This window comes from Sinohyriopsis cumingii, chromosome 7 (genome assembly GCF_028554795.1).
Source record: "Sinohyriopsis cumingii isolate HCF-2022 chromosome 7, ASM2855479v2, whole genome shotgun sequence".
In the NCBI taxonomy this organism is placed as follows: domain Eukaryota; kingdom Metazoa; phylum Mollusca; class Bivalvia; order Unionida; family Unionidae; genus Sinohyriopsis; species Sinohyriopsis cumingii.
Window position 1 is genome coordinate 121026840 of NC_142967.1, and position 11295 is coordinate 121038134.

The 11295-nt window shown below is 36.9% G+C and overlaps 1 protein-coding gene across 1 annotated transcript in view; it reads left to right on the plus strand.

Moving 5' to 3' along the window:
* LOC149796043 (uncharacterized) overlaps window positions 1-5388 on the plus strand; it is a 66357-nt gene extending 60969 nt beyond the window's left edge. Inside the window, exon 18 of the mRNA XM_089965960.1 lies at window positions 41-5388. Coding sequence (XP_089822086.1) covers window positions 41-64 — 24 coding nt within the window. The 3' untranslated portion in view covers window positions 65-5388. The remainder of the gene's footprint in view (window positions 1-40) is intronic.
* The last annotated feature ends 5907 nt before the right edge of the window (window positions 5389-11295 follow it).

The following is an 11295-nucleotide window of genomic DNA, read 5'->3' on the forward strand; positions in this document are numbered from 1 at the left end:
AAATGTAATCCATATCCACCAAGTACATTGATTTTTTCAGAAAATAAATTTCCAACAAGGATAAAAATCCTTTGAAAGACCGGGTATGTATATATGCATGTTTGTAGACATGTAGCTATGCATGTTTGTAGACATGTAGCTATGCATGTTTGTAGACATGTAGCTATGCATGTTTATAGACTTGTAGATATGCATGTTTGTAGACTTGTAGATATGCATGTTTGTAGACATGTAGCTATGCATGTTTATAGACTTGTAGATATGCATGTTTGTAGACTTGTAGATATGCATGTTTGTAGACATGTAGCTATGCATGTTTGTAGACATGTAGCTATGCATGTTTATAGACTTGTAGATATGCATGTTTGTAGACTTGTAGATATGCATATTTCTAGACTATTGCACCTATTAAGATAAGATGTCTGCTAGTTGCAAGTTTCAGATGCTGTCTTGTCATATATTTCTTCTTCAAATACATTACATAATCATACTATGATAGAAGAACTACCTTGCATATCCAGCCCTTCCAAGCCAATGAAGCTGTTCACCACTCCTTGCATATCCAGCCCATCCAAGCCAATGAAGCTGTTCACCACTCCTTGCATATCCAGCCTTTCCAAGTCAATGAAGCTGTTCACCACTCCTTGCATATCCAGCCCTTCCAAGCCAATGAAGCTGTTCAGTACTCCTTGCATATCCAGCCCTTCCAAGCTTCCAGGCCAATGAAGCTGTTCATCACTCCTTGCATATCCAGCCCTTCCAAGCCAATGAAACTATTCACCACTCCTTGCATAGCCAACCCTTCCAATCCAAGGAAGCTGTTTACCACTCCTTGCATATCCAGCCCTTCCAGGCCAATGAAGCTGCTCACCACTCCTTTTGGCTTGTTTAAGCAATAAAAGTGTTAAAGAGTAAGCAGCTGGCTGAGATGGAAGTCAGACAAGCTTATTCACCCCTTGGATAGAGAGATTGGACCAATATCCCATCAGCTGACGTTTACTAATGATGATGCCTGGTTGGCCTACCCTCACCAGAAGCTTCACAGATATCTTCCTATTTTGTGCCTTTTCTCCAGTTTGAGCAATCAAATTAAGTTTTCTAATCTCAGGGACATATACTCTGATTTCTCACTGTTTGGTTCAATCCACATCATAGAATATTTTGCCACTCAGTCGCCTATTTCAGCATCTGATCAGCTAATTAGTATGATCTCAAATACCTGTCCTAAATTTCAGTAGTGTCATCTCATTATTCAATGTCTTTGGTCATCTTAGTATCCTGTCTACTTTCTGCTTAGTGTGACTCATTTGACCTGTATATGCCATTGTTTGGTTTACTTTAATTACAGGTAACAATAAACCATGTTATGTGTTGGGTCTGTAATAAGTTCAAGATAGCTGAAGATAATACGCTAGCCAGTATTAGCTGTATTGGGTGTCAACCATACATGGGATATCTTTTTGCACTGGTCCAAAGAGGTGTGCAACAGTTTCAGCAAAAACATATACCGATACCCAGGCTAGTGAGACAGCCAAGAAACACTTCTATAAAGGTACGGACACCATTATTATTGTTGCCAAAACTGACTCAGTCATCAACTGTTTCATGTCCTAGCCACTTGAATTTAGAAATTCACCAGTTCCAAACAGGGTCAGGCAACCTTTGCCATCTTGGAGCTCCCACAAAGTCATAACTCTGACATCACCCACAGTGCCACATGCAGATCTTGAAAGGGATTGAACAGACTACCAGGCCATCACAGAAACAACACTGCAGATCACTTGTACCAGTCCTGGACGAGCCAACCTTCAACCTTGTCTACTCAAACTCTAGCTCTGTCTCAGCCTATGTCCTTGGGACTTGGTAGAGTGATCTGTCTTCCAAGCATACCAGTCCAGGGCTTCAGATGTACATAGCATCCTGCACCTGTTAATGTCACTTCTAGTCCCAGCTCTGTCACAGATGCCTGGCACAGCCAGCACCAGATTCAGTGATTAAGTCTTCCAAAATATCTAAACTTGTACCAATGAAAGCAGTGCAGACTGGCACAAGACAAATCAGTAACTGGTCCCAGATCTTTCACAACCCATTACTGGCTATACTGTTTTCCCATTCCAGACATTCAGTAACTGACATCAGTTTTTTATGACTCTCAAAGTAAACACCTTGAGATAACCATGTTCCAGCTTGGATGGACTCCCAGCATCATTCCTCATCCCCAGCTTGGTGGTTCATCACCACAGTCATTGTGATCATTGCATAAGTCTTCTTTGCTGTGTCTTATGTCAGATTTTAAAGATGTGCACTCCAAACCCATGTCTGTGCATCAGTTCAAGTAGTCTTATGGCTTCAGACTTCAGAGTTCTGTCAACCTCACCTTGTTCTGCCAGTGGATTCTTGCAGAATTCCAGCATCTATATCAGCCTTATTTATACAGTTACCAGTCTGATTAAGTCTCTGATATCTTAAAGTACTTCAAAAGGCAAATTCAAGACTCAAGAAACAACAGGCTTTTCCATTCTCAATGCCAACTTTCATCTAACTTCAGACTGGACCTTGTTACACATGCAGTATTTCATGGTATCATAGTCCCAGCCATGATAATATTGAAACTGACCTCAGTATGCATGGACCTGAAATCTTGATTCATTGCACAACAACTGCTTTGCAACATTGTATCTATTTGCTCCAATTCTCATCCAGGTCTTCAAAACTGCTGAGATTAGACTAGATCCTCCATTGAGATCCATATTGACAAAGATGCCCACATAGCTCATGTACTCCACAGGGATGCTCAATACTCAGTCTCCAGTTCCAAAGCTATTTGACAGCAATATGTTGCTGTCCATGTCATCACTCTACAACAAGGCCATTCTACAAATGTGCATAAAGAGCTTTTCATCCTAGCCCAAGATTGCTGAATCCTCATACATGGCTTGTGACAAACAAGCCCAGGAAAAGAACTTGTCCTGCAAACAAATGGTGAACAGAATTGCCCTGGCTCCATGAAGGCCTACCACTTTGAAGGCCCTTGAGGGGGAATTGCAGAGAAACATTTATCCCTTATAAGCCTCATTAAAATAGATAGCTCATTTCCTCCTATAACATTTCAAAGATAAGTTATCTTCAGTCACAAATATGGTCTGCCATTCTATGATTTCACAACCATCATGGAACAAGCAATTTTGTCACTAGTCTGTGCTATAAAAGTTGCCATGATGCATATTGTTGTGATGTCACTAAGAATTGTATCTAGTATTAAATGCAAACTTTCTACCAGCAATTAAAAGTTTTAGTCACTTTCAACCAACTGTTATGTTGTCACATAACCACATGAGCTAAAGAATAGCATAGACAATTACTGTTTTCACAGGTAAAGAGGTTGCTGATAATATGGCAACATTCTGTGCATGAGTAAAGTCATTCGTTGTGAAAAAAATGAAGATACTACCTGTTATAAAAGTGTTAATAATTAAAATTGCAGTAAAAATACCAAATTTATATTAATTTTACATTGAATAATATGGATTTGTCACCAGGAGTTCACTCTCATTAAATGTCTTGTTTGCTTTGGGATGACTGGATTTGTGATGCAGTGGCAGTTGTCCTAATATTATGATTAGGCTAATACTGTCAAAGAATTATATTTACTCCAAAACATGATTTTCATAGATCCATAAATGTTTTTGACACAGTGACGAGTGTTCTAATGTTTCCAAGTGTATAAATATATATCAGATTTAAGTGAACATGATATTATCATGAAGGATCATTTTTAAACTGCACTGCTATCAGTTTTATGATAGCATGTATCTGCATCATGGGTTTTATTTATCCAATATTCTTTAAATAGTTAATTTGCTGAAAGCTGTTTTGTTGGTATAGTTTTGTCCAAAGTTATATATATGTAATTGTACTTAATTGAAGATAATTTATTAACAAAGTATTGACCATGGATTCATTTACTGTTTCTCATTTAAGTTAAATTTTGAATGTGCTTACATTTTTAAAACATAAGTTTTAGACCCAGCTGTTGAATGTCGCAGGGTATTAGTTTACCGTCATCCATTTGGGCATGAGTGGCGGCACCTGGTTTGGTTTCCAAATGTTAACTGAAGTTCTATTAAAGAGATTTCAGTGCAGCTTGGTATGTCTGTTTTCCTCAACGCAAAAAAGAACCAACCCTTCGGATTTCAGGAATGGGATCTCAAAGGTCATGGTCATTGTTGCCAAAAAATAAATTTTGCCTGTGTAACTTATTTATGGATGATATAACAAGTTAGAAGTGAATAGATTTAAATGCAGATTGGTTCACATGTTTTCCTTAGCACAAGAAAGAAACCTGGTGATATTGAGTTCAGTAGCTCATTGGTCAAGGTCACTTGCTATAAATAGATATTGCATAATCATCTGACTTCTAGATAATAAGTTACGGTTTCAGTGCAATTTAATGTGTGTGCTCCCCTTATCCCAAGAAAATAATCTTTACTTTTGGGGTCAGTATCTAAATTTTGCCAATGCATTTCATTTCTAAATGATGACTTAGGTTTCTGTCCATTGATTTCAGTCTAACTTGGTACACATGTTTCCCATAACCAAAGAAATAATCTTATTAATCTTGGGATCAGTAGCTCCAAGGTCAGGATCACTGTTCTTAAAAATACTTTTGCCTATGCATTTCATATCTGGATGAAAACTTAAATGTTAGATAACAGAATTTGATGAAATTTGGTAAAATATTTCTTTCGCATGGATTTAGGAAAAACCCTGATGATATTGATATCAATAGCCTTAAGGTTAAGGTCACTGCCACTAAACAGATTTGGCCATTGTGTCTCATTTCTGGACAATAATTTCAGTTTTATACAACTTATTTGTACCATACTTTTTACATGTGTCCCCTTCTGCCCAAGACAGATCCTGTTGATTTTGATGTGTTTAACTTCATGGTCAAAGTGCTGTTAATAAAATTGATTTTGTCCTTTGCATTTCATTCCAGGCTATTAACAATAGATTTAGTTTTTTTTTTCATTTCTCAACAGTAACTAAATTTCTCAAAAACTGATTTCAAGGAAACGTGGTACATATATTTCTCTTTGCATGAAAAAGAACCCTGTGGATTTCAGAGTTGGTAGTTTGAAGGTCAAAATTGTTGTTACGAAAGTTAAATTTGATCCTTGCTTGTTATTTCTTGGCAAGGACTATACATATATTCTCATTATGTTGGTGGGATATCTTGTGCTGTTTGTTTTACTCTAGTTACATATTTATATCCATGTTTAGATCTTGTCATTTTACCATTTTTTAATTTACATATCATTGTACATATTCCCAGTATGCTCAGTACAGTTGGCATTTGCTGGAAATAAATTTTGTGGATAATTTAAATGGCTTGTGTTATAGATTTATTTTATGATCCATGCTTTTAGAAAAATGGCAGTATGTAAAATTGAGGTCATGACCCCCTACCTCAATGCATTATGTTATAGTTATGATGTAACCAGATCATCTTCAGTCAACAATCTCAGTGTGTGTACTCAGGCAGGGAATATATCTTGCACTATAACTGGTTGTCTGTTGCTTTCATTTTAAATAGCTGATTACAGTACATTATTTTTATTCACCAGTCAAACTGCTTCACCTGTAGTCATAACAGCTGGTTTTTGAATGCAGATTCTTAAAAAAGAAATGAAGCATCTTTATTATTTTTATAATTGTAAGGCATTCGCCTTTACACGTCACTGACATCTCACGTCTGTCCTTGTTGGTTCGGGGTCGGCTAACGTAGGTATGTGATAAAGCTTGGCAGTAGTTTCGTGTGGGTCAGTGGTTCTTCCCAGGTTTTTCTGGGTTCTTCCTCCACCAAATATACTGTCAACTATATAGCCTATCATGTGCTGAAATTCTAAGATGTTCTCATTTCAACGGGTTCTCATGCAGCGCATTCGGTCAGTACAGCACCTGCAGCGGAAGCCATTTGTAGCAGTGTTGGCACAGATTTTGACAACCCTGCGTTTTTGTTTCTATGCTTTTGGGGTTATTTTTGGAGAGGTAGAATCATCAGTGAGAGATATTTATTGATAATCAAATAAATTCAATCATTTAAAATCACAGTGACTCTCAGTCATTAAAAGCAAAAGATACGTTAGATTAACGTCAATCGCCATAACATTTCACAGCCACATTCTTAAACCATTAGGCAGCACATACACAGTATAATTCTTACTTTAACTGCCCTCCGGATTTTGGTTTTATATACCCTGCCCTGTTTCGAGTCTTGTACGGTAAATAAACTTAACCCCCGGCCTCCTTCTACGGCAAATGTGCTAAGAAAATAATATTAGACATAACCATGGAGTTAGTGCACAAAACACTATAGGCAAACAGACCCATGGATTTATGTGCTAAGAATAACAGGTAGACATAGTCATGGAGTTATGTAATAAGAAATGACCGGTAGACATAATCATGAAGTTATGTGCTAATAAATAATAGGTAGGCGTAACCATGACGTTATAAGCTAACACTGATAGGCAAACATAACCATGGAGGGTTTGTTTTCTGCTAAGAAATGATGGGCAAATATAACTATGGAGTTTTTTTTCTGTGCTACGTGCTTTATTAACGACTCTTTCCTATCGGAAGTAGTCTAATTTGAGTCATCTGGGAATCCTGTGAAGTTTTATAACGTCATTGACCTTGAGAATCACGTCGAACGTCGAAATCAAGAAACAAAAATCGATATTACGTGCTAAGGCGTCGTAAGCTAAATCACAACTGAATCGCAAAACTTTTCTGACACTAATGCCTTTGTCAATATATATATATATATATATATATATATATATATATATATATATATATATATATATATATATATATATATATATATATATATATATATATATATAGTGTGTGTGTGTGTGTGTGAAAATTCCAATTTTGTGACAATGGGCATATGTGGTTAGTTCGGATTTGTCTGTGTATTGGTTAACACATATCGAGCTTATGAATGGAGGTATAATTACAGTAACTTGGATAGACATTATTCCATCATTGTGTATTTATGGCGGTATTCAATATTAAGTATAATTACAGTAACTTGGATAGTCATTATTCCATTATCGTGTATTTATGGCGGTATTCAATATTTGGCTTACTTGAAAACTTGGCTTAAAAGTTTAATATAAATATTATGATTTATGCATGTTGACATCCTGTTGCCTCTGGTCTGACGATTGGTCAGTTGATACATTCCTATCTGTATAGCAGAACATTATTTTGTTTTTTTATCCCTCAAGCGGTAATTAGCAATACTGCCGTAAAAGTGAATGGCAAGACTTAATAGATAAAAATATTCCGGAGGCGACGTCAGCAGCGAAATTGTCTTTGGAAAATCCTGTCTCGCTTACGTAAGAAAAAACATTAATGGTGACATCATTTTCAACAGTGAATGAAAGTTTATAAAAGTTGCGTTGTCTTCTGCCTCGATTTTTGCATTCAAAGAAATTTTAACACAATGCTTCTATGTCTGAAGTTCACAACCTGTTATTCAGTGCGTTTGTATCTCTGCAGCTTAAGGATAAAACGGCGTCATCATAAGACGGTTAGCTGGTGAGACATTTCTTTCCTTGGAGTAAAGCTCAACATCGTAGAAAAAGTGGTTTTGTTTTGTTTTTGTTAACGGCATTTTTAGCACATTATTGGCTAAATCATAACGAGGAAATGGGACTAAGTGCCTTTCCCAAGGACACAGAGAGACAGCCGCTGGTCAGGGCGGGTTATAGAACTCGGACCCAGGACTAAGAGTCTGACGCTCTACCAGCACAGCTACCCCTGACATCCCATCTTTGTGTATTTATGGCGGTATTCAATATTACCTTGCTTTGAGCTGTACTCAACGACCTAGTATTACTCATTCTTGTGGTATCGTTTTTTTTCCTTATCTACAGAACACGACATATAATTAGGTTGTATTATTGTTGTTTTATTGAGTGCACATAATTTACTTGAAAAGATAGCCATTATTATCCGACTTTTATAAAACGCCATCGCAAGTGTTTACCTAACTCTCTTTGATATTTACCCATGTCTATCGCAATTGATCTGAATTTACCTGCATTACTTAGAGCAAGGTGCGTCAGGGTTGTTTCTCCAGACAATGAGGAAGATCATAGGTGTAGCTAAATCATTAATAACGTCATTTGATTTTACCTGCCATCTAACTAAGAGATCGAACTTTCGAGACTGAATTCTGAACCAATATTGACAAATTAATCATTGAACGTTTACTCTGACATCTACATTTTTATACTATGTTGTTAAAGGAAAACATTATTGAGCTGTGCATTTGTATACTCAGCCTGGTACTGCGTGAACCTGAAATCAACAGGTCGAAATCATCGTGGGTGCTCTTTGATTTAATAAACCCAACCAACCCCCCTTCCAAACTCTGTCTCTCTCTCTGTCTCTGTCTCTCTCTCTCTCTCTCTCTCTCTCTCTCTCTCACACACATCCATTATGTGACGAAAAGTGGTGTCTTTCATTTTTTATGGCAAACTAAAATTTCTTCCGTGTGGTGGATTTGTAAAGATTTGTTTTTGCAATACAATATGACAAGATGTTTTAGAATTGCCATTTGAAATTTGGACTTGATACAAAACAGGAGTTCACAAGATACATTTGTTCCAGTTGCAAGGGTCAATTTTAACAACAATCGTCTTTGAATGTAGGCCGAAGTGATCCAACATTGCTACGCAACATGCAGCCATCCCAAGATGGATTCACTCTGAAAAAGATACAGTCACTGTGCAATAAGATACTGCAATTCAGACATGGATAGGGTTTATAATAATGGTCATTGGGTAATAAGGTACTTCGTTTAGAGTATAGATATAATTTAGAAAAATGGTCACTGGACGTGAAGGGACTGCAAAGTAAGGATGTGATTTAGAATAATGGTCACTGGACAAGAAGGTACTTTAATTAAAGTATGGATATGATTTAGAATAATGGTCACTGGACGAGAAGGACTGTAATAAAAGTGTTGATATAATTTACTATAAAAAGTTAAATATGACTCTCTCAACTGTGAATAAATCATGAAAGGTGCGCCAAAAAGAACCAGTTTTTATATGTGACATACCTTCGCCCTGAAAAGCATCAACACGGCAAGAGTCAATAATAACAGTCAATGGAGGGAATGGAAGGGGGTAGTGTAATGAATTCTCTCTCTCTCTCTCTCTCTCTCTCTCTCTCTCTCTCTCAGAGAAGGATGCATTTTCTCCGCTGTATTAAAGTTCTTTTCATAAATAACCTTCGTACAGTACGATTTTGTATAATTCACGGTTATATAATGCTTGAGAAGTGTTTATCACGCGCCAGTTGCTACCTTTGACATCTATCATAAAACCACCAAACGATACTTTAATTTCCATTTTGCACCAAAATAAATAGTACATGTCTTTGTATGGGTACATAAATTTGTGCCCTTGAGTGAAAAAGAGAGAAATGTTTTGCCATACCGTCGGTAGATGAATCAACAGGATATATCCTTCTGTGTAAATATATACGTAGGATGTAGATGTGCGTTTATAACACCTTGATTTTGACACACGTACCAAAAAAAGGAACCTGCGCATTCATCGCAGTAACCAAGGATATCTCAACTGCATACCTTTCTTTCCTGTTTTGAAAGAGCAAGCTTAGCATACAAGTCGATACACGGGTCAGGTATAGTGGTATACGAAAAAGCATTCAGGAATCAATTGACAAAACAAAAACGCAGATATCGAATCCCAAATATAACACTTTGGTAAATTTGGTATGCAGGGGCGAGTCCACCTTTGCTATATGATCAGTTGAAAACCGTGCTGATGGTTATAAAGTACTAGATAGTATTGTGGTAGTGGGTCGTGTTTTAAAATTATTGTTTCAAGTATTTATGGGAGGAAACAACAAATTCAGGTTAGGAATTGTCAAAATCCCTCCAAAAATAAATTATAGACAGCAAAATTTGAGCTTTTGTGTGTGTGTGTGTGTGTGTGTGTGTGTGTGTGTGTGTGTCCCTAAAGGTATACTTGTGTTGTTTGGCATTATTCGGTATTCTATTTATTTCAATATTCATGCACAGAAGCAACAGGACATCCAGTTTGGGCTCTTTTGATACTAAGATTCGAAATCACACCCTTCTAATTGCCAGATCAGGCGCACTAACCACTAAGTCACCAAGCCTCTCCTCTCCACCCCCCTCTCTCTCTTTCTCTCTCTCTCTCTTTATATATATATATATATATATATATATATATATATATATATATATATATATATATATATATATTCTGGGGGAGAGGAAGATCACTGATGTGGAAGACGAGGCAGGAAATCATAGGGCCTCGGGAGAAAGGAAGTGGCGCAACTCTGTCGATTACCTCCAGTATATCCTATTTTTACTGCTGTCTCCAGACGTGCAACTACTAAAGAAAGTTGTTTTAATTTATGCATAGTTATGGATCTCAATTATGTGTAGATACGAAGATGTAGACTTCGCTAATAAGACTCTCGAAAACACTGAGAGGAATGCAAGTAGTGAATGGGGCCACCCAAGGGACAATGGGAATTAGCATTAAAAACACCCCTGGGCCACTCTAGGGACAATGGAAATTTAACATGGAGAAAAACGCTGGGCCACTCTAGGGACAATGGGAATTTAACATAGAGTTTGGGCTTGTCTAGGGACAAGGGGAATTGAACATGGGAATAGAGTTTGGGTTTGTCTAGGGACAAGGGGAATTGAATATGGGAATTTTTTAAATTTTTTTTAAAAAAGTTTTTTTTAAATTTAAATTTAAATTTAAATTTAAAAAAGGGTAGGCAATGGAAAGGCTATCTCTTTTCGAGAAATATGGCTGGCCCTGAAAAGGGCCTTTGGGTTTTCTTCTTCTTCTGCTTCTAATTTCTTCTTTTTCTCCACCAACTTCTTATTTTATCTCCAACACTCTTTCTTTTCTTTTCTTTCTTTTTTTTCTCCTCCTCTTCTTTCTTCTTCTCTTCCTCCTCTTCTTTCTTCCTCTTTTCATTTTCTTCTTCTTTTTCAATTTTTTCATTCCATGCTCTCATCCTTATCTTTTCCTCTTCATCCTCCTTCTCCTCCTTTATCTCTTTCATTACACCACTTATCTTGTCCTTTACCTTTCTCAAGTTATTAATTTCCATCTTTACACGATGGGGACTATAGGAATAGTGGTCTTCAACGAGTCTTATTAACATCTGCTCCATCATTCCTAAATTGTCTAA